This window comes from Orbicella faveolata, unplaced genomic scaffold, assembly GCF_042242905.1.
Source record: "Orbicella faveolata isolate gen_17 unplaced genomic scaffold, um_ofav_v1 contig_47, whole genome shotgun sequence".
Classification (NCBI taxonomy): Eukaryota; Metazoa; Cnidaria; class Anthozoa; order Scleractinia; family Merulinidae; genus Orbicella; species Orbicella faveolata.
The window spans coordinates 3,821,785-3,846,045 of NW_028301577.1; the positions used below are offsets into that span (position 1 = coordinate 3,821,785).

General features: G+C 39.5%; 2 protein-coding genes and 1 long non-coding RNA gene across 7 annotated transcripts; 2 read left to right on the forward strand and 1 right to left on the reverse strand.

Annotated features, from left to right (window-relative positions):
* Positions 1 to 6,025, forward strand: LOC110065867 (uncharacterized). Its single transcript, XM_020773044.2, has 5 exons — positions 1 to 379; positions 2,051 to 2,089; positions 2,605 to 2,676; positions 3,574 to 3,719; positions 4,413 to 6,025. The coding sequence occupies exons 1-5, from the start codon at positions 363 to 365 to the stop codon at positions 4,523 to 4,525; spliced, it is 387 nt and encodes a 128-aa protein (XP_020628703.1). The 5' UTR covers positions 1 to 362; the 3' UTR covers positions 4,526 to 6,025.
* A 4,418-nt stretch (positions 6,026 to 10,443) lies between these two features.
* On the reverse strand, positions 10,444 to 11,889 carry LOC110066177 (uncharacterized). The gene is made up of 2 exons (XR_002298513.2): positions 11,415 to 11,889; positions 10,444 to 11,336 (listed from the first exon to the last, which is right to left on the reverse strand). It is a non-coding gene; the product is annotated as an uncharacterized LOC110066177 (long non-coding RNA).
* On the forward strand, positions 11,210 to 24,029 carry LOC110066139 (uncharacterized). 5 transcript variants are annotated; one of them, XM_020773342.2, is made up of 8 exons: positions 11,210 to 11,347; positions 13,313 to 13,397; positions 14,691 to 14,962; positions 15,430 to 15,753; positions 16,423 to 18,228; positions 19,019 to 19,210; positions 19,605 to 19,853; positions 20,712 to 24,029. In XM_020773342.2, exons 2-8 carry the CDS (start codon positions 13,387 to 13,389, stop codon positions 21,083 to 21,085), a joined length of 3,228 nt encoding a protein of 1,075 aa, XP_020629001.2. In that variant the 5' UTR covers positions 11,210 to 11,347; positions 13,313 to 13,386; the 3' UTR covers positions 21,086 to 24,029. The 5 variants fall into 5 exon arrangements, with proteins under 5 accessions (XP_020629001.2, XP_089136655.1, XP_020629016.2 ...); XM_089280529.1 differs by having other exon boundaries at positions 19,605 to 19,867; positions 20,712 to 20,776; XM_020773357.2 differs by having other exon boundaries at positions 11,265 to 11,347; positions 13,330 to 13,397.
* Positions 24,030 to 24,261: the final 232 nt, after the last annotated feature.

The following is a 24,261-nucleotide window of genomic DNA, read 5'->3' on the forward strand; positions in this document are numbered from 1 at the left end:
TAATCGAGAATGGATATAGGTCGATACAGTATTTGTATTTGAGGATTGTGCCACAGCTCGGTATTCGAGCTCCATGCAATGAGAGTTTATTTTGCTCTTGTACCTTTTACGTACTTACAATTCTCTTTGCATGAATAATGCCAACAATAATGAATAACCACAAGGAAACGAAGTTATATTGTGTCTTACGAATTGCCCTAGGGATGTTTCACTCTTTATAGCACTTAGTGACTTCAAGCTGCAGAAACAGATCTGACTGAGTTTCTGTTCTACCCTTCTTATTTGCAGCTAGTTAATAAGCCAAAAACGTTTAATCTTCCACTGGAAAGTGCAGTCACTAAGTGTCACATGACGCACCGAAAATGGTGACGGTTGTTGAGTAAGTACACTACACTGTATAAAACTGAAGATGGCGTATATTTCTGTCCTTTTGTAGGGGGCATGCAGAAGGTGGCGCGGAATACAGTTTTGCCTGTAAATACGATGTCCGCGCTGAATTATTTGTTAAGCATTTGATAACAGCTGAAAACAATATTCAGAATCTATAAAATTAAAGATTCCTAACAAAAGCGTCTTTAACACTGCTCAAGATAAGATATGTAGCTGTGATGGGAAGAGGTAATCTAGATTCAGTTTGCAATCGGCCGTAAGACTGCAAAAGTGGCACGCAAAATTTGAATGGGAATCGATGAAGGGGATTCGAAATAGTTTTCAGTAAACTTAAGACAACTGGTGATAATATTTCAGGTCAAATTTGTGAGAAGTAGATTGCCTGATAATGGTTCGATTGCCTTGTCAGTTTTACACACTTGTTTGCAAGACTGTCGTGAAAACGTGAGATGAGCTACATTCTCAGGCAAAAACTCTATTTTAATATTCCCTTCTCCAAGACCAGTACATTAAAGAAGTCCATCACCTCTGTTAGGGCCAAACTTTGGAACAAGCTTGACAATGAATTAAAGTTAGAATATTGACTGACTTGGCGCTTTTAAAAGGAAAAATTAGGAAAATACTACGTGAATTTTACAGATTTTAAATACCGATCTAGCTTTTACATCTTTTTATTGTTTTATGTTTTTTTTTTTGTGCTTTATCGTATTTAAACGTAAGTAAAATAACATGACTTTTCGACGACTTCGTGTCATCATTGTCAAATGAATAAATTAAAAGTAATGGCAAGGTATATTTTTATAGTACTTAGGATGTGAGAAAATAAATTTCTCACATTTCTTTCTTTTCTCATATCCTAAGTACTATAAAGATGCCTTGCCGCTATTTTTGATTTATTTATTTGACAATGATGACACGAAGTTGTCGAAACGTCATGTTACTTTACTCACGTTAATTTTCTTGCTTAAATGTTTTTCGAAATCGTTTTTTAATTTATCGTATTATTTCTGTAATTAATAGTTCTCTTCTTTGTAAATACCTTTTAGAGAGTCTTTTAGATAGTTTTCTGATTTTTACACACGAACACATCAGCGTTGCTGTTATATTGTTATCGTGTATATACCTCTTACTAACCTCTTCTTCTCGGTCCGTACTGTAATTTACGGCCCGAGGTTTTTCCCCTTCGATTTATGGCCCAAGCGCGAAGCGCGCGGGTCGTAAATCGAAGGGGAAAAAAACGAGGATCCGTAACTTACAGTACGGACCGAGAAGAAGAGGTTAGTAAGATATTTATTATACCTCTACTGTGTGCCTGACGGGTTCGGAAACGATTTCTATTAACGCGGACTCGGAAAGGCTTCAAATTTCTGACGCACCTCGAAAGCAAAACGAGTCAGTTTGAAACTGTTTTTAAGTCTTTAGCACGCTCTATTACATAATTTAGAGTATAGGAAGGTTTTAAACTTTCACCTGCTATAAAAGTTAAGAACACTTTCGATAAATCACGAAACAGTTTGGCAACAAAACCAACGTTATATTTTAGCGGGCCGTACAGAAGAGTACGGCCCGCTAAATTGACCAATCACAGCGCGCGTACTAACTGAGAGATATAATAAAAATAAATACTTTACCTTACTGATGACAATTGTCTTTGTTTTAGGTGCGGTACTCAAGTTGATATAAGGAATTTTGAAATCTGGTAATGTACTTAAGAATTTCAAATTCTACTTAACCCGGAACAGACTTATTAACGATTGAGCAACCCGGGAACTTTACTCTATCCCACGGCCTCACCCGATCTTCTCCAAAATCAGTCACATGCTATAGCTCTCTCTACTCTCCCTCCTCCTCCTCAAATGATTTTATAGTTCCGTGCTATATATATATATGTTCTTCCTTTTTCTTTTCACTTTATATACAACTGACAAGCGATGAAGCGGATTTCCAGTCCTTCTCAAACATCAGTGGAAGCAAGATCTGACCATCTTAGAAAAAATACCTCAACTGGCAACCAAAAATACATCACAAGTAGACCTGACTCGTCTAATGCTTATTTTAAGCCCAACGAAATGATTTGCCTTGTAGTTTAGAAACACGTGTTTCACCTAAGTGTACCACTTTGAGGCAAAATAATATCTAATCAGTTAGCTTCATACTTTCGTTGCTGAAATGACTGAAAATGTTTTCTTTGCTTCATTTATTGCTAACACACAGCACATGTGCAAGTGTCGCCGTTCAAGTTGAACCAGGCGACTTTCAAGCGGTGGAAGAAGTAACTAAGTTCGGGTAGGAATGCGTTTGATTCACTAAAACTGCTCGCCTTTCCTTACAATAATCTTCATTTTAAATGCTTTGTACGTATTTGCACTGTAGTTAGGCGAGAGACTACGATCTAAGAGAACACTTCCCTGTCCCTCATGATAATCTGGCCGTGAAATCTATTTTAAGCTTGGCGTCTCGCTATGGAAGTTATTTTCAGTCTCGGTTCCATGATTGCGCAGCCAATTCCCAACGGTCATCGGGTCGCGTCTGATCTAAATCCAAATTTGAAAATCTAACGCGTTTAGAGAAAAAAAATCATTTGTTTTGAACTACTGCACTGTTTGCATTGCGACAACCTAGTTCTCAGGTCTCTCATCTTCCCACCCCCTGGAGCGAGAGAGGACTCCAGGGGGCGGGAAGATGAGAGACCCTGGAACGAGTTGGCATTGCGGAATATCTCTTTGGGAAGAGGTCCATGTACGGGGAATGTGTTTCTTAGATCATATTCTCCTGAGTAATGAGATATCAATTGTTTTCACCGCTGATTGTCTCTCAGCCTTGGGATTTAAACTGTGACGATAGTTACTAAGTTAGCCTGACGATCGAATGTACTTCCGATGACGTACGGTGATTCAATCATCGTGCCTTGAAAACCTTTTTTATTCCATTCGGTCCCCGCCATGATGTTCGAGCAAAACAAAACACACGCACAGAAAAAGGTTTTCATTGTCTCATTGCCAAAATAGCTCTCAGCCATCTCAGTACCTTGGTCTATGTCATTTTTCCAACGTCTTTTCCGTTGTGCATTTTTGCCTTTTTCGTTATCCTTAGTCATTTTCCCCACAACCTAAGAACTGAGGGGAACAGACTAATTTACCACTCATTGGAATAAACTCATTTCATCTTGTTGTAATGTTGTAGCGATGGTTCACCTCTTCTCACGGATGCTCCGCCTTCTACAGAGGTTGTAATTGAAGAAGGAAGTCCACCGCAGTATCGTTGTGATTATTGTTTCGGATGCTTATTCTGTGAACGAGGACATGCGTGGTACAGTATTCACGGCAAGGGTACGATTCATTTGTTGTCGGGGTACTTAAACATCTCCATAGTAAAATGCTCTCCAACATTTGTCTCCGGTTCAAAATCAATCATTATTTTTTGTAAGATTTTACCACTGCAATATTTCCAGGACACAGCGTGGCCAAGTTGTTAGGGCGCCGGACTTGAAATCCGGAGGTCACGGTTTCAAGTTCCGGCTCTGACTACTGATTAAGCTGGAGTTGTTTCTCAGTAGACCCTAGTTCAACTCCTCGGTCGTGCTTGTAAATAGCCAACTGGTCTGGTTCCCGCAAGTTGGGATTTTTAAGCCCATTGTGTTTAGTTGATATATTTGTTTCTTTCAGTTTAAGTGGCATGCCAGTGAACTAGCTAGGTGTAGCTAAGCCCAATGACCACCATAAACAACAACATTTGGGCATTTCAACATGTACCTGAAGCTGTTTGCAAATAAATCCCTTCCAAATATAAGCCAATCATGTTTAAAACTTCGATTACTATTGGTAATACACCCCTTCTAAGATAAGCCCCTTTTTTTGTCAAACCCAGTAACAAAATGTACTTAAATGTTAGCGCGCGTCACCTTGCTTCCTAACCCAAGCAATCCCAGAAATCCTAGCGCCTCAAGCTGATATCCAGTCTCCTCGATCTTTGTAAAATGGAGAGCGTATCCAACTAGGCGACGTCTTTTTTTTTTCTTGCAGCTTGCTTCTGGGTGCTACTCCTGGCGCCAGGTTACTTAGTACTAGGCTTGGTTCTTTTGCCATTCTTCTTTCTGATGGGCATCGCTTACTGTGTAGCAGCTGCCATTGAATGATTCGTCAGTGTTACGCGTGGTTAAACTCAGAGACCTACTTCGTGTACTGCAGGACATCAGCTTAACTTTGTTAGTTTTCGGTCCACAATCCTGAACAATCTGACCGAAAGCCGATGAAACAAGTTTCAGTGTACCAACACCGCCTATCACCTCCATTGCCTATGCTGTGGAACCTCAGTCCATCCCGATCGTCCGATCATTTTGTTGTTAGTCTTACGCTATTGTAAAGAATTTGAAAAATTCTAAAAGAAATCATGATGGCTTAGTTGTAACAAACCCTGCCAAATTGATCAATATTTGTCAGGATCTTTATATTCTACACGTTTGAAGTATAAATCTTCTAGCGTTCTATCACGAATGCCGTTCTATTATTAGTCACTATCTATTCTGTTAAAGATAGTGAGTAGCCTCGCAATGTTCGGTTGGCCGTAGCTAGTAACAGGCAAACCGAGGCACTTGCCTCAGTCATTGTTTTTCGTTCTTGTTGTTTATATCCATCATAAACACCCTTAATACCTAGGAGGAGAATTAAATCGTAGACATCGCTTCAGTCATAATTAGGCTTTTGTCGCCGGATTGTGCTAGCATAATTTTTGGCATAATTTAGCAAACCGAGCATAATTTTTAGCTTTTATCTAAATTTAGCACTGCTAGCATAATCTGGCTTTTCTGACCCTCACGAAATGACGGAATTTCGTTTTGAATGTACTTTTTTAATTTGTTCTGTGCCTAAAACTTCTGTTACTGCTGTCTCCGGCCTGGCTGCGGCCCTGGGTTTCTTTGCGTTTTCGAAGTGTCTGTGAAGAGAATTTTGATAAGGTCTCAACGACTAGTAGATTTATACTTAAACAATTAATTTATGAGCTCGTGATAGTTGTTGACTCGGGCTGTGCCATCGTCATCTATCGCGCGATAGAAACCTCGAGCTCATAATCTAATTGTTAAATAGCGCCACTTATAGAAGCACACCTCCACTGATATCAATGACACCCCTTCCGCTATTAGCTCATCTGTCCGGTAACTAAAAAAATATTCCAGTTATCATTTCCCGTAAAAAAAAACCAAGCAACTAACGCTTCCTCGTTAAGCCTACTGACATCCTCTCAGAACATTTCACCTAAAATAGAAACAAACCTCCAGCTTGAAACCAGCATTTTTTTTTTAAAGAAGCTTATTTTGAAATTGGCACTTTTTAACACAGCAAAACTTTGCTGGCAAATAAGGCATCCTTCTCGGCAAACATGCGCCACACTGATGAGCACTCTTATAACTTGGAACCAAAAATTTTAGCTACACTCAAAATAGCAAACGGACGAAGGGACTACAAAGTTGGCAGCATTCTGAGAAACAGTTTATCAATATCAATGATGACTCTTACTGTTACCCGATCGCAAATGAGGGTTTTAATTTTGCTATGTTCCAAACGGCTGACTGCAAATTCAAGCCAGAAAACCTCGAAAACCGAAGAGATCCAATACACATGCAGACCAAAAAAGCAAATTATATTTAAGACTGGAAAAGCTAGATTGAGACGGATCACAATTTGAGAACCTTGCGCCGAATTTTTCAAGATCGATGTATCTTCCGAAGGATATAAGCAGACGTAGCATTAATAAACGGATTCGACTAACGTGTTTGCATCCTTGTTGCCACCCAATTCAGAACATGCGATGACTCATTTGGGAGATTATAATGGCGCAATTTGTCACACGCAGCTCATTGCATGGGAATATGTACAAACAAAACAATTGTAATCTCCCAAATGAATCATCACATGATTTAAACTGGGTGGCAACGATAGCCGAATCCGTCTATTGATACGGTAATAAAAACCACACAAAAAAATTTAATGACGTGATAGAGACAAACGTAGCATGTGAGACAATTGTTTTTTTAAAAACAAGTGTCTCACGGAATAGCCTACGTGCGTAATATCCTCTTTCCTGTTGTCCTGATTTTCGACTAAGGAAGGAAGTGACATATTGAACTTCTGTACGCAGCACACGTAAAACAAATTCGCGGCAGGTCTCAGGGCTGTCAGTTTGAAGATGGCGAAAAATATCCCAGGTTCTGTGGTTAACCAGAGGAAGAGAAAATGAAAATCAGTATACGCATTAAAAAAACCCAGTCCCTACAGCGACTGACTCATTCGACAGACTTGATCGTAGCACAATATCGTACCAAAACCCTTTTAGTCAACTGACAGCATTCGTACGTGTTTAGAACAATCTCTTTGACTTCCTAAACAAACAAATTTTAGATTCACGCTATAAATATTGCACGAACTCAGACCACCTTTAATTTTACCGCACGTGATAACTTCCTTTATTTTTTCGTTTTTTTTTTTGCCCGCAACATAGCGCTTTTCAGTGCGGTGACCTGTTTGCGGCCGCGACAAAACAATACAATTGCTGGTGAAGTCACGTAAACACTACCGTCTCCCCATAGTACGCCCCCTCAGTCTGGACTTGAGCACTCGGCTCCATCTTGATTGCGGTCGTCCCCAGGGCTTTTCGTTCATTACGTCAATAATGAAAATGAGGCTGTCTCATTACAACACTATTTATTATTAGGAACATCTTCATTATTTCACTGAGCGTATATAAACACTGCCGGCCCCGCTCCCCACCCCCCACCCCCGCATAGTACGCCCCCTCTGTCTGGGCTTGAGCTCTCGGCTCCATCGCATCGACGCATGTGCATCTTGATTGCAATCGTCCCCAGGGCTTTTCGCTCACGACGTCAATAATGAGAATGAGGCTGTCTCATTACAACACTATTTATTATTAGGAACATCTTCATTATTTCACTGAGCGTATATAAACACTACCGCCTCCCCCTCCCCTCCCCCCTTAGTACGCCCCCTCTGTCTGGGCTTGAGCTCTCGGCTCCATCGCATCGACGCATGTGCATCTTGATTGCAATCGTCCCCAGGGCTTTTCGCTCATGACGTCAATAATGAGAATGAGGCTGTCTCATTACAACACTATTTATTATTAGGAACATCTTCATTATTTCACTGAGCGTATATAAACACTACCGCCTCCCCCTTCCCCCCCCCCCTTAGTACGCCCCCTCTGTCTGGGCTTGAGCTCTCGGCTCCATCGCGTCGACGCATGTGCATCTTGACTGCAATCGTCCCCAGGGCTTTTCGCTCATGACGTCAATAATGAGAATGAGGCTGTCTCATTACAACACTATTTATTATTAGGAACATCTTCATTATTTCACTGAGCGTATATAAACACTACCGCCTCCCCCTCCCCCCCCCCCTTAGTACGCCCCCTCTGTCTGGGCTTGAGCTCTCGGCTCCATCGCATCGACGCATGTGCATCTTGATTGCAATCGTCCCCAGGGCTTTTCGCTCACGACGTCAATAATGAGAATGAGGCTGTCTCATTACAACACTATTTATTATTAGGAACATCTTCATTATTTCACTGAGCGTATATAAACACTACCGCCTCCCCCTCCCCCCCCCCTTAGTACGCCCCCTCTGTCTGGGCTTGAGCTCTCGGCTCCATCGCATCGACGCATGTGCATCTTGATTGCAATCGTCCCCAGGGCTTTTCGCTCACGACGTCAATAATGAGAATGAGGCTGTCTCATTACAACACTATTTATTATTAGGAACATCTTCATTATTTCACTGAGCGTATATAAACACTACCGCCTCCCCCTCTCCCCCCCCCCCCCCCCCTTAGTACGCCCCCTCTGTCTGGGCTTGAGCTCTCGGCTCCATCGCATCGACGCATGTGCATCTTGACTGCAATCGTCCCCAGGGCTTTTCGCTCATGACGTCAATAATGAGAATGAGGCTGTCTCATTACAACACTATTTATTTTTAGGAACACGTGTATAACATCACTGAGCTTTCTTTTCCTTCTGAAAGCAAACAGTGCGTCCTCTGTCTAACGCCTACATTGATTTTCCCATTGCGCTGCATGTGTCGTAATTATGCCGGCATAATTTTGAGCATGCTGGTGACGAAAATTATGCTGGCATATAAAAAAGTTCTTAGTCATGTTCCCGGGTTATGGGGTCGTGAGAGAGTACAAACAAATACGATACGCATTTCCCTCGGAGTGTAACGTGGGCTTAGGGCAAAAACTATTGCTGAAACTATTGTAAGCAATTATTAGTCCGGTCCCGAACTAGAACACTATTTTCGACGCGATGAACGGTCAAGTGGACTCTTTAAGTTATTGTTCAGTCTTAGGAAAGGCTGATGCAGTGTAATTTTTAAAAATAGAACATAACGACACTTTGTGAGCATAATCTATAGATGGAGTATTAATATTGTATGCCTGAGCATTCAACAAGAACTTCCGGTATTAAAGGGGTCCCGCCCCGCCACTCAAGGATGCGTCGGCCACTTCTGTGTAAAAACAACAGCTGTTATTCTTCCCTATCACTAAGAAAATTAAACATTTATTTCAAGAAACGTTCTGTTAAAAACATAAGAAATTTGATGTTATGTTTTGGTTTCAGAATTTGAAGCTATTACACAACGGAGCATTTGAGTTCAAAACTTGCCCGCAGGGATGAATTGATCGAGTTCTTAATTTAAATTTCAAATGCGAAAGGTGTGTTTGATATAACGGAACTTCTGTCGCGAACAAATATATTGCTAGCAGATGCCGCAATCTAATTATTTCTCAAATTAGCCGACTTGGTTCCGTACACAACAAAAATAATTTAACAAGTAATACCACTACAAAACTGTCGAATTTTCGAAAGCTGAGAGACGATTCGAAGATAAAAATTTCAGCGGCTGGGATGGAGAGGCCGTGGTGTATTACATATACAAATATAGTAAGCAAAAACAGTTGGGCCAGGAAAATGCTTTAGATAAGCTACAGAAATCCGAGACAAAAAAGTCATGAAAGTATTTTTTTTTTGTTTCGCCCAAGCTATCTGATATCAACAGTTAACAATAACAATAATTAGACAAGTCAAGCATACATCATTACGTAACTTCCCACGCAGGTGCCATGTGTGACAAACCCATTTTGAAAAAGAACGCCAGTATAAAGCACCACTCTGCTTGCACTGTGATTAGACGAAAATCATTCTCGTATAAGTTCTAAGTTAAAGGAGAATCTTGACTTTATAACAGAAACGGAGCACTTTCGTTCTTGTTTTTAAAGAGTTGTGAAAACACACATGCACCCGTGAAAATTTTGCAGAACTTGAAGCAACTGTGAAAATTGGCTTAATCTTGTTTCCAAAACATCCAGTCGTGTTTTCACCGCAATCCTCTGGAAACACGAATGAACGCTTTCTAAATAGGGAAATTCTGTGGTGGAGGGTCATAAAAAGAATTCGTTCACACCTTTAGTCTCGTGTTCCCGAACAATCTCTAAGCCTGGAACAGTTTAAATTTACGTTCTAGTTTTACGTCACAAGACAAGGCAAGCAACACTCCTGATCACAAGTTATGCGAGACAACGTGTGCGATTTAGGGGCTAATTGCTTAAATTAGTTGAACCTAGCGTGTGCGAAGCTTCTAGTAGACCAAGTCGATCTACATTTCGGGGTGATTTGATTCCGTCGAACGTGCAGAAGCTGTTGTTCTAAGCGAGGCAACCTTGGCCTATGCCGTATCTCTGCCTCCTCCCCCAACCCTCCCCTCGGACCAAACAAGCTGGGTCAGCGAATGAAAACAGTGTTTGGATATGTTGTTGTTTCTCTGGGCAACTGAGATCAACTGACGCATGTAATCCGGCATGACTTCATAAAGCCAACTTGACAACAATGTGCACTTTACCTTAACCTCATCAGGAAAGCATGTATTACACGGGAACATTCGCCAAACCACACACGAAGGGGAGCTTTCGCTTCGGTGATTCACAAACGGCCTTTGTCAGTCATTTTAACCTGTTCTTTTGTTTGTAAAATACTTGTTTTCTTGAGAGTTTCGTTTTCAATCGTTTATTTTTACCCTTACCTTTCCTCGTCTTCAGTAGTTATCAATACTTAACTAAAATATCGATCACACACAACGTACACATGAATTACTAATAGTCCAAAAATATCTTCCCGTGCGTCCAAGTTTTCCGGTTGTCGTTTCACGAGAACGGATGTCGGAAAACGCGTGTATGGATATGCTTGCATAAACGTATTGAAACACAGGTTAACAGTGAGTTTCTTGTTGTGCAAATCGCAACAAGCAAGGATTTGGTTCAGTGGGTACAATGTCACGAGACCTTAGCCTTTCTAGCTCTTTCTCATGTTTCTTAGCAAATTTCACAGCAAATGAAAAGAAAATCTTTTCCGCATAGTCTTGTTAAAGTTACTAATTTTAAAATTATCGATGATTCTTAAGTTTGTATGCCATAATTCTATTTTGGTTATAATGAGAAGTCCCTCCGGCCATTCGGCTCTTGAAAGGAAAGTTGCATGACGTCATAGCCGTGTTTTAGCCCTAATTCTCAGGACCCCTCCATCTTTGAGCGCGTTGCAGTATCAGCCCATATTCAATGTAATCTTGAAGGAACAGATAAGTCTTGCCTCTTTTAGTCTTTTTCGCTATTTCCAACTTAAGCATGGCGGATATCAGGTTGTCAACCCTACGGGTCCCACGTGACTGAGGCGATTTGAAACACGTCGATCAAAAACAAACACGTTCAAACGCCAGGTGCTGGGAAAGAGGCACACGTTCAGGGCATGTGGATTGCGTCAAATGTAGTCACTTTTACGTGAAAATTGTTATTCCGCTTTCACCGGCGGTTCTTCTTCCTTGAGTCGTTTATGTGGCGGTTAGCGGCTTCAGCGACCGATCGATTATTCAATGGTCGAACTAGGTGGTCTGTTGAAGAGGTAAGATTTTTCTTCACAAACGGGTTACACGTACTAGCAGCCTACGTGAAATGAGATGTCAACTTACCCCTTCGCAGTGGTCTTTTTCCTCGTTTAGTTCCGTTCGCATTCTTTGAGCTTGTTTGTCCGATTTTCTCTCACAGAAAGGCTGTTATCAACACGAAAAAGTCATTCGCCGTCCGAAATTCGCGTTGTGTTGTTCTCGGATGCTATAAAATCTCTCTGACGACTAGAATGCGCTCCGCAATACGTGAACCATCTCGGTCAAAAACGTGAACGACCACCATGTTTGGTCACATGCCACGTTGCCAGCGAAGCAGTTTTTTGACGTTTTATCGCGCACAATTCACTTCATCGACTTATTTGTCGCTTTTTGATTCAAAAGAGTCTGTATAACATCGTTATAAGCGATGACTCGTACTGTAGTTGCAGACATGCTATAGTTCACGTTTAGTCTCTTTCCGCCATTCCTATCGTTCTTGCGATTTTTGGCCTGTCTACATTACTTGGGTGGAACAGATCTGGCTTACCGGATTACATTCTGCGTAACCAATAAGTGTTTGAACGTTCTTTTTTGACCAAAACAGGAGAACTGATAACTCTTCGCTTGTAACTGAGGCTAGAAGTAGAAACCGCACGTGCATTCAATTCCCTGAAGGCGCTTTCTCGACGATCAATTAATAAAAGAAACTAACAGATTACTCGATTTCATCTTGTCGACGATTCCTTTAGGGAATATTTATTACCGTTTACTTAGGAATAAATTCTAGTTTTGAGAAATGCAACAGAGGTTTTAGTTTATGTCATTAAACTCGTAATATCGGGCACGTGTAATTTGATTGTGAGAGTACATTCACACAAGCACGCCTCAAAGTCATTATAATTCCAGTTTAAAGCAACATTATTCGCATTTCAGTCTATCGTGAAGTGAAAAATTTTATTCTTTCTCTATGATGTAGTTTTGAGATTAACTTTTATTGTGAAAATTCCGCTTTCGACAAGGAAATTCCTCCGACCCATGGGGGCACTCTAGCTCAAACCGATGGACGATACGTGAATATGGCCGATGAATTTACGAGTGAAATTTAGATTTTGAAGATTTTCTTTGAGAATGGAGCAGCGGAAACATTTTGGAATGTCTGTCATGTCTGCTCTTTTGTGCGTAAATGGCTGACCTTTACGTCCGGTTCTCGAATGTCTTAATAAAGTCAGTGTTTTGATCAATCACTACATACATAACTCGGGATCGTCACTAAGAACTGAGAATTCATGGTAGAAAAATCTGTCGGGATAGAACACAACAATCTCCCAGAATATCTGCGTGGAACGGTTAGAATTCAGATTTGTTTTGCTTCTGTTTTACATAGATTCTTCTAGAAAAGTTCTAGGAAACAGTAATTATGCATATAATTTGTAAGCTCAGTATTTGTTTGATGAAATTGTGTTTTGCAATATAAATTCACCATCATCAATTAATTTGGTGTGCTGAACCATTCTATTAGTACATTTATGTTAGATTTGGAAGTGTCGATTTAATTTGCACTGGCACGTTGTTCATGTACATTAATTGTATTGTTTCCAATATTCTTTGGTGGAAGACGTGATCAATGCGACATTTTACAGTGCATTATGCAAAATATTACAGCTTGTGTTGAAAAACCATTTTATCCCATAGATGCAAAACATTAAATTGAATGAATACCATTCACCCTCTGCTTAGTAGCTACTTCTAGATACAACTGCCAGGATTTTTCTTCCCAACCATTCATTGATCAGAAAAATTATTTTTCTGCCACAAGGTGGCCCTACATTACAGAGAGGTTCAGCTGTACTGTAGTCACCCCTAAATAACTTTTTACATAAATTTACTTTTTAACACATTCATTGGCTGATTTTACAGAAATTTCTCTTCCAAGTAAATGGTTTGAATTCCATATGTATTATATACATTTTTTTAAATTTCAGTGTTTGATTTTGACTAGAGCACAGTGAATCTTTGATAAAACAGAGAATATTTGTGGAAGTGACGGTTCTCAAAAATGATACAAAGGTAAGACAACATGTAAACTTAGACATTTAATTTAGGGAAAGGTAACAATGAAAATCCACAAGTTATATTAAAATTATATTTCATAAGGTATTTGGTAGAGTAAAAGAAGAACCCTGATACAGGCAAATCTCTCCTCACTAACAACTCTAGAATACAAACACATTTTATTTGGACAATTAACTTGGTTTCAGAGACACCACAATCAATATTGGACATACATTCTCTACCTGTACATTACAGACACTCAGCTTGGCCTCTCTCATGTGCTTATTAAAGAGGCTCAATTGTAATCATGGTAGAGTACCTCATTTTAGTATAATTTCTAGAGGTGAATTCATGAATCCAATATTCTGATTGGTCAAAAAGCCTAGCTTATGAGGCTATATATAAAGTGCTGGCAGTGAATATCATAATTAGAGTTCAAAGCTTGATTACCAAGCTATGAGTTGTTTTCATCTTTTTTGAAAACTTTTCCAGTGCCCATTACATTTTTTCTTGTCACCTCCCCCAGTAAGTCAGACATTTACGTCTTTCGCACTTGTTTAGTGCATGCACTACATCATCTGCAGGTACATGTTTACAACTGGATTTCTGTATGATTTTCTTTGGATAACAGCTAGTCTTTCAGACAGAAGACACCAACCGTAGGTGGTTGACAATAGGCTGCTATTCTGGTGTTCCTGGTTTAAGATTAAGTACAGGTTCATTAACTTGATTTGGTCAGTTTAGTCGCCTACTTAGTAGCACAGTTGATTGCGTCAGTGTCAACCCTAGCGTGCACGTGTTGTGTAAACCATGCCTTGCATGATGCACAGAATGTGTGCAAACTAACAAAACTAGGCACCATCCTTAAGGCATTTAAAATTGTAAACAGAGTGATTTCCTAGATCAAGAACTACTCAGTAAAGCTACCGAATAATCTCTGAGTGAGAAGTGTCTTAAGTCTTGTACTGTACATCCTCTGTAGAGATCTTTGTAATTTTTATAAAACATATTGCCCATAACTACTAATAAGTAATTACTTTTCGTACTTAATGACTGTTCAATTTGATGTCCATTAAGTCTGCAACATCCAGCATGAAACTCTTAGCATGCAAAATTATTCAGCCCTCAAGAACGACAATTGTGATGGATATTTTTGTCAGCCTTGTTAGTTCTGCAGTTACTACTGTAAGTTATGAATACTTGATATGATCCATAATGGTATGGATCTCAGCATATATGAAAGACTGCACTGTTTATATGCACAGACCCAATTTGATATGCCTCAATCTTTCTTTCTTTTTGTTTCAGGAAAGTGAGCATTAAACGAGTTCTCACAGAGATTGAGCTTGAAGACTTAGAAATTCCATCTACTGATGACCTTAGCGTACCTGAAAAACCCAGGAGGAAGACCTCAAAAGTCAGCAAGGAGGAAAATCCAGAAGAAAGCAAAACTGATCCTGTTGATAATGATAATGCTGGAGATGTGACTGAAGATCCTGGCACTAAAGTGTCAGAAGTTGATAAAAATGATATGGAGGGGAATGAAAGTCCTAAAGATGTTGCTGAACAAGATGTACAAGGTACTGAATACTTCAAAATACTATTTTTTTTATCTATACTGAACATTTAACTTCCAATTTGTTATTCCACCGTATTGAACTTTGCGAAGTCAGTACTGAAAAGTAAGTTCATTTTATCTTGGGTGGATGTTTCAGGGCTGTCGTTAAGTTTTGAGTCACCTGTAGCCTTGTTCTCCACACCCATGGCAAACGTGTTACTGTGTGGGTGAATTCCATCAACAACAGGCAATTTTACCTGTAGCATCAAGGGAAAATCAAGCGTACTAAGCCATAACAGGTATTGCAGGTTATGGCCCTTAATGACAGCCCTGTGTTTGTTTTATAATTAATTTTTGTTTCGCAACGTACAATTCCAGGTACACTTCTTCATTGAGGTCGTTAATATAATTATTAGATAAGTTAATATCCCTAAAAGGCTCATTGATCTAATTTTATTTCAACTGAAATTAAAGTTTTTGTTATCTCAGATTCGCAGTCTAGTACTGTTTCTGGACTGGATGACTCCTCCCAAGAGGCCAGTGGAGCCTCGTCCAAGCGACTTCGGATGTACAAGTGTGAACGCTGCAACACTCAGTACATGGGTCTGGCAATGTTGCGCCAGCACTGCAGGGATGTACATGGTGACCAGAAATACTACAAGTGCCATGTGTGTGGAAAGCTGTTCAGCCATCCAAGCAGTAGGAACATTCACTTGAGGCTACATTCTGGAGAGAAGCCATACAAGTGTAGCACCTGTGGCAAACAGTTCAGGGTGTCATCACATCTGAAAGACCATGTTAGGGTCCACACTGGTGAGTTACATGTGGCTTTCTCATAGGTTAAACAGTGATTAAAGACTAAAAATCTTTAATAGGGTCAAGTGGTCAGGTGCCTGGTAGGTTTGAAATATTTCTTATCATAAGTCAGCTTACATTTGTGTGGTATTTGAGAAGTGATAGGATTTTTGAACAGAGTAAAACAAACAGTACCAGATGAAAGTACTTCTCAATAGCTTTTATTTAAATGGTCACGCACTAGAGTTTTATCCACAGCCTATAAAGCTAGAACAACCTGTTGTATTTTGAGGTAAACAGTATCACATGAAAGTACCATGTAATAACTTTCACTTGAATGGCCACACTAGAGTTTCATCCACAGCCTATAAAGCTAGAACAACCTGTTGTATTTTGAGGTAAACAGTATCACATGAAAGTACCATGTAATAACTTTCACTTGAATGGCCACACTAGAGTTTCATCCACAGCCTTTAAAGTTACAATAGAATCACATTACATGGCATAATAAATTGTAAGTACCTTTAGGATTAGTTCTCAGTGGGTTTCACTTCAATGATCACAGGCAGCGAGAAGCATATAACTTGAGGTTAGATTCTAGATGTGAATTGTTAACAAGTTAAGCCCAGAAATTTATAATCAAAATGTTATGCAATATTAATCATGGCTTAATATTTTGTTTCTCAGGGGAGCGTCCGTATATTTGTGACATTTGCCAAAAGGGATTTAAGCAGTCCAGTGACCTGAAGAAGCATCGTCGCACACACACCTTGGACAAACCTTACAAGTGCCCTATCTGTCCTTCAGCCTTCACCCGTTCCCATCACTGTCGCGGCCACATCAATTCTGTCCACAAGTTCTTCAAATGTGCTTGCGGTGCTCTGTTTACCTCTGAGGAAGCCTTTGAGCGACACAAAGAGCTTCATCCTTCAGTATTTCCAGAACAAGCTGATGGCGAGGAAACTCCACCAGAGGTGTCAGATTCTGCACAGAACAGTAGTGTACCAAAAGACAACACCCAAGAAGACAACGAACTACATGAAAAGAATCTGAAATTGGATGTTGCCAACCAGCTACTTGAGCTTCACAAGATAATGCAACACAGGTCCTCGTCAGGCAACACCACAGGCAGTGGATCAGAAACATTGTCAGACTCAGGGGACGAGGGGAACTCTAACAACCATTCTAAGCAGTCACCGCCCTCAAGTGAGGTGACACTTGTGAGACCACAACCAGCTCCCTCTGTTAGCCCGGTCTTGAGCTATGACAATGATCCAAACAGGCGGTCACCAAATACGAGTCACATGGAACAAGCAAGTTTCCTTCCACCAAAAATCACCAGCGAAGGTGTTGAGTTTCATTTACCTCAAGCAAGGTACTTTTACAGTTCACAGCCAAATCCTCAAGGTGTGGATTATCTGAGGTTGCCATTCCAAAGCATCAGTCTTGGAGGGAATAGAAAGCCATCACCAGAAAGAAAATTTGGACATGTCAGTGTTCCTTCACCTGAAAGACGGAAAAGTCCTCCTTCGCCTCAAAGACGAAAAAGTCCTCCTTCACCTCAAAGACAAAAAAGTCCAGTGGATCAGTTAGTTAATGGCATCCATTCTGCATTTCAGGATGTTCCCCAACATGCACAATGTATGTCACGCTTTGTGATGAATGTTGATCCTCAAAGCCAAAAAGGGAATTATAGCGTTTTTATTGAAAACAGCTTGAGAGCAGCGAATTCCCCAAAGGGCAGTGTTGAAGTGTCTAAGACAGCTGAGAGTGTAAACACTGTTCCTTGCCATCGTGTGTCTGTCATTCAATATCATTCCAGTTCACCAAAGCCTGCTAATGATGCAAAAAGTGAAGAAAGCTCGGTCCAAGGCACCCTACAGGAATGCGATTATAAATTAAGTACTTTGGCATTGTCTAAACCTGCACCTAGGACGTCGGCAAACCAGTCTTTTCCTGATCAACCACAGAACCACCATGTGCCACAGAATTATAACCTAACCATGAATAACGTCAAATATCTGGTTGGTACTCCTTCAGAAAGGATTCCCTTTGTACCACGTAATGCTGAAAGTCCCATGACACTGCAGTGGAGCAAGGAAATGAGTGACCTGGTAGGGCAATATCCTTGGGCTTTGAAACAAGAAAAGAACACTCGCGAACAGTTTCTCATGAGGGAACAAGCACTGCAGTTTTCTTACCCAAACCCTTCTTTGGAGAGCAACCAACTTAATGTTTTCTCCCAAGCTATTGCACAATCATCAAGAAGCCTGTATAATGTTCACACTTCTCAAGAGAGGTCTGTTGACATGTTGAAATATTTAGCAAGTGAACAAAGCAAACCAAAGGATACAGCAGAGAGAGAGACAGGCTCACCACCAGGTGATGATGATTCCGAGACTTCAGAAGCTTCTGAGTCAGGTGATGCACCAAATGAGAGAAAATTGTCTGGCAGTGGTGGCCAACCGTCACCATCTTCTGACTCTTTAGCAGGTGAGATTATGTTCAAGCTACAATTTGTCACACTTAAGCTTTAAATAAGTTACCCCCTCACTATAAAACCCCTTTTTACATGTATGTAGAGTGGTTGCTTGCCTCATTCTTTTTGTAAGATTGACCTGTTTCAAAATAAGTGAGCCAGAAAGCTTGAATGTCTTTGTCAGAAATTATTTCCTCTCCTGGGTGGAAAGAGGCATTGCAAGTCTTGAAATAAGTCAAAGGTTTCATTTTCATTGTTCAACTGCATGCCCTTCAAACTTCAACTGTTTCGCGGCTACTCCTAGCTGCCTCATGGTGCAGAAACTGAAGTTAAGCACCAAGAGCTATGAACCAGTTGGGGTTAAGAGGGTCCTCCAGACAGAATGCCGGAGAGTAACCTGCAATGGACTTGCATGCTATCCAGGGGGGAGTAGAAATACTCCTAACCACCTTATGCTGCAAGAACCATGCAGAGTCGGCCTTGGGTTAATTGTGTCCCTGTAGGCCAGCTTTACTTTGAAGACCAAACCTTTTGACTATGCAAAAGATATCACATTCAATATAATTAACTATAGTGTATGTATCTTTGATTGTTGCAATCTGTAGATATGATTATTTGACTTAAATATATCTGATCCGTAGGATTTTTGTTCACTGAATCCATTTTTTCACTCTGATGAAGGTTGACAGATGCCACTGAAAATTCAGTGTACAAAAAATTCTACAGATCGGATATATTTAGTTCAAAGTAATTTTTTTCTCAACAGCATTTGAAGTAGTTTTCTGTACCATTTTATTGTTATAGAGCAAAAGGACTCATCAGACAGTTCTGTTCACCACTGCGAAGTCTGCAATAAGACGTTCTCTCGTTCCAGCCTTCTGAAGCAGCATTCTGTTATCCATATGGGTAACAAGCGATTTAAATTCCGCTGTGAGGTGTGTGGCAAGATGTTTCGTACACGCAGCCACCTGCGTGATCATATGCGTATACACACAGGTATGGTTACTTTCATGACTTTACATATTGCAAGCACTTATGTATTATTTGTATTTTTTTGGTTGTATTTTTGTATTTCTCCACTTGATGACATGAATACAATGAAAAGAAGTGGAAAGGGCAAAATGTAGTAGATTAATTATATGCCCTTTTAATTTAATTTTATTATTTTGACCATGAGCATCAATGTTTTTGATGCACTAATAAAAAATTAATGAAAATTATACGGAAATCATTGTTTAGTGAAATGTCGGTGATGTCTGAGTCCCACATTTGCCCCAAAAGGTAATTAAAATACCATTAAACTTAATGAATGCATGTCATTGTACTGCAATTACTATGGAATAATTTTCCCTTCAGTTGATATTTATTTTTTTGTGTTTTATTCTTTTAGGTGAGCGACCATTCAAGTGTCATATCTGTCAAAAAGCCTTCAAACAGTCCAGTGATCTTAAGAAACACATCAACCTTCACACCGGAGCCAATCAGTTCAAGTGTGAAGAATGTAATATGGAGTTCCGTAGAGCTGATGCACTTCGTAAACACAAACTGGGACACAAAGTGGGAAACATGCCCTGTGGACATTGTGGGAAGAACTTTTTGCACATTGGAGCATTAAGGGCACATAGAGCTATGCATAATGGTAAGGCTGAAAATGTACGTGTATATGTATTTAACAACTTTGTATCCCATGTTGTTAGAACTTTGTTTTCGGTGTCTCAATGTGATTTCCTGGGTAGCCTTACTGTCTAGTAGCTACCAGTCTACATAAGTTCTGAGTTTCAAATTTAGTAGTGTATGTGTGGCTATGTTATTTGATCCATTGGTGAGGAAATCTCACCAACAGAGAAAGACCTTGAAATAACCTAGTTAAAGATTAAGCCCATTGGGTCATCAGGCTTGCACGAGACAATCTAACTCAGGAATTGGTAGGATGGAATGCCAATCCGTTACAGGTCATTGCCCAGCATTGTTGTGTCATACCAGCAATTTGCTGGCACCAGATTTATACTTTTAAGGTGGAGCATAGTTAATAGAGGGGACTGGTTATGATGCTCGGCAAACATCAAAGGAGCAAAGAAAGATGCCACGATTTATGTTGGAAGGTCCACGACAGTGCACAATCTTTTGTTTTGCGCTCATACACTATGCATGAATTACATAACAAAGGTGTTTTTATTGGGTAGTTCCTCAGTATGGAGTAAACAACTATTGTGTTTTGTGCACTGTCAAGGCCAAAAAAGCGAACAAAAACAAACAACAAAGAACTTTGTCGGGTTTCATAACCATTCCCCTCTATTATTTATGGGTGGAGAGAGGCACAGTCTCTGAGGGTTTAAGTGTCTTGTTCAAGAGTGCAGCTCAATTACTCCAGCATCTTACGCTACTGCACATCACACTAACCTGCAGCAATCAAATTTAAGCTGATTTGAGACTTTTTTTACACACACTTGAATCAAAAGTCAGTTGAATTTAACTACCGTCAATTCTGTCTCAACAGTTCAACCTGTGAAAGCAAGCAGATCCTTTCATCGCTGCAACTACTGCTTCAAGACATTCACAAAAGCAGAGAGCTACAAGGTTCACATTGAGGAGCACACTCGAGAGCAGGGTGGAGCGGTTGTGCTGTTTGACTGTAAAATCTGTTCCATGAAGTTCCTCACCGAGGTTGAATTCCAAGATCATATGAATATTCATAATGGAAACCGCCCGTACAAGTGCTTTGTTTGTGATAAAGAATTCTGCATTGCCGAACATCTGCAAGATCATGTCAGACTTCACTCTGATGCAACTTCGCGTGTCAGGTGTGAAGAAGGTAGCAATAGATTTCAAATGCCAGATGACTTAATGAGGCATTCAGCGATACATGCTTGATGCCATTATGGATTAAATTTATGTAACTTCTGTATGCTGTACACTGGACAAAACTTGGGCTTGATCAACTTGAACTGCTGATTTGCATATGAATATTAGCAATAGCAATTATTCTTTATGCCTCGTTCTGAAATACTTGATTTTCCTATCCAATAGGAAGTAAATCAGTGATCCCAGTTGATCTGCTTTGAGTTTTGCCACTGTGTAATGTTTCTTAATTCTTTAACTCTCTTTCACTAGCTAATGAGCACTAACATTTCAGGTTCAACGGTATGAAATGTAATTGATAGCATACTCAGATTTGAAAGACCTCCATAATTTGTCCCTAGAAGGTACAGTGTTCTTAAGCTAAGCTGGCAGCACATTAGCTTATTTCGAGAGGGCTCTCAGAACAGTATCATGGCAGGTATTCTGTTGTGACTCACAGAGGAGCCTGTGATTTTCTTTGAAATGCTTGTGGGCACTTGTGTTTGGTTTCTCAAGGAGTAAGCCTGCAGTACACTGCAGCTGACAAAATTTGATAGGATCTCTTGAGACCTGTCACTGCCAGGTATTGCTGACAAGTCACAAATTTCTTGTTAAGTTGTCTAAAAATCTTTTGTTGGCAAGTGAATCAGCCAGTATGTCACTGGCTTTAGCAGTCTTATCAAGGCTATTGATACGCAGCTGGTAACTTACAGCAGCAAATACTTGAGAGGCACTAATGATAGGTCAATAAATTGGGTATTGCATCTAGTTGTAACATGTAATTTGTGATAATCGGTATTGATCAACGTGCCCATGCCTCATAACCTATGAATGTGTTGGGTTGTGTAGTGCAGGCAAAATTTGTAAATAGCAATAATGTCACAAGTACACTGATAACAGTTATAATTTATAATATATTATATTAACTTAGCTAATTTCTGTCCAGAAATTACTGTTTTACTATCTTTTAATTGTAGATCTGTCTCTATCTCTATGTTAAGAAAGTATGATTTTATTAGAAACTTATTTCATTTAGTTCTTTAATCTCAAGTTGATCAGTGGTCTTGAAATTGAACTTCGCGTGGAATAATAAGTTTGATGTAGTGGAAGTACTTGAACAAGAGATAAGTCATCTGATAGGAAATCAAATCCATGTTTCTGTGGAAACCAAGGTTGTGATTGTTTCATAATTAAGCAAAAAGGCTTCACTTGTATAGTTAATAAAGTCTTAGTGTATTTATACATTTTGTTAGCCATTATAGACCCTATTCACAAATGGCTGCCAATTTAAAATTATTTTGTATGCATTTAAATTAGCCCAACTAACCTCTTTTGGGAGTAAAAATTCTTGTGAATTTTCAACTCAAAAACGAGGTTAGTTGGGCTAATTTTAATACTTACAAAAGAATTTTTAATTGGAAGCCATTTATGAAGAGGGTCTTTAATGTGGTTTCTTTGGCCATAAACTGCACCAAAAATGAGTTTGTAGACATAGTTATCAAACTTTTCACCAGTAATTACTTGTAATTTGAAGGTTGTTTTTACAAGAGATTGCTTGATTTGAAGGTGCACCACTCCAGATTCTGTCAAAGGAATTCTTACAATAGATATCAGATTACAGTTCTAAAAGAATATTAACCTGGCCTTGGGATAAATATTCTACTTTGAATTCAGAGTTAAATAATATTTCTTCAAATTGGCAGAGGACAACATACTAAGTATTTTAAACAATGCAATATCTTTAATAATAGTATGCTCTTCTTGGGTGAGAAATTTCATCAATGTGTGGATGATATTATTATTGAAACTTATTAATATGAACCATATAGATTGTGGTTACATCTTGCATTTAATTTATTGTCCAAAATAGTTACTGAGTGTATTACTTGGTCGGCAGGCCGACTTTTTCTTTCTAACTTTAGTTTAATTTATTAGGTAAGTAACTTATAATCAGATCCAGAATAGGATTATTATAGTCATATACAGTGATTTTCAAAAGCAGATTTAGAGTTAAACAGATTTTAAAGTTTCTATCCACATCGACAAAAGCATTTCCAATTCTGCTAAGTTATACAAGTAGTTTAAAATCCAGACTCTTACACAGTTGAGGTTCAAATCTTCCCACTACAATTAACATGAAACAAGAGCTTCATGATCATGCATAAGAAAACAAGTATTCATGCTCTCAAACAAGAGATCTGAGCAGAAAAACAATCCATTGCCATTATGTAGCTGTACATTTACCTAGACGCTGATTGTTTGTCAGATTTTTTGACCAATCAGAAACCACTTGTAATAGTTGTTAGTGCAGTTGTCAGTGAGTTGACATGTAATTGTGGTCAGTCACTTCTGTTTTGTATCAATTGACTCTTTTGACTCTTGCATTTTTTTTTAATTAAGAGTATTTGATCACAGCTCAACTGCAGTGACAGCTATTGGTTAATGTTATGCCATAGGTTTGGATTTTGGCTTGGCCTGTCTTGGGTGCTACTGAGAAAACGCAGTTTACTTTGGTGTTGATAGTAATATTATTGGATGGAATACTGTACAGTTTAAGGTGAAATCAGTCAATAATTTATTGAAATTACCAGCATGTTTACTTCCTGAATTGTAAGATGCAAGGGCCCATTTATCCCCAACTGTAACAAAATAACAGGAGGTTGGTTATAAAGCAAATGCCATATTTTATCACTTTAACCAACAGATAAACAGAAAGAACCCATTAATAAGGCTAGTAATAACTACCAATACATGGAGTTTGTGGCCACTTAAAACAATCCAATCACTAGGACTTGTAACAGTTATTGAACACCCATATGATCATGTTCCAATTACAAAAGTAAGTACATGGAAAGTCCAAAAGATGTATTATACTGTAGTGTGGGGTAGCAGCAGTAACAGTGACAACTTAAGATGCAAGACAATAATTTGTCAGCATGTTGAGATTATATGAAATAAAGTGACATCTGATGTTCAATGTTGTGAGATCATTTGACTTGTTAGAAGGCTCTCCCCAGTCTCAGTCTGTTTTGACCTCTTGTTCAGAGGCCTCCATGTTTGCCATAAAATAGGAATGTTTTGCAGTTTCACTGCATGGAAACTTGCTGAATGTGAATGAACAGGGAACTTCCAAAGCTAACACCACTAGTCTCATAGCGCACCTGAATGCTTGCATATGGTTAGCCTCATTCTTAGATGGTCCAGGTTGC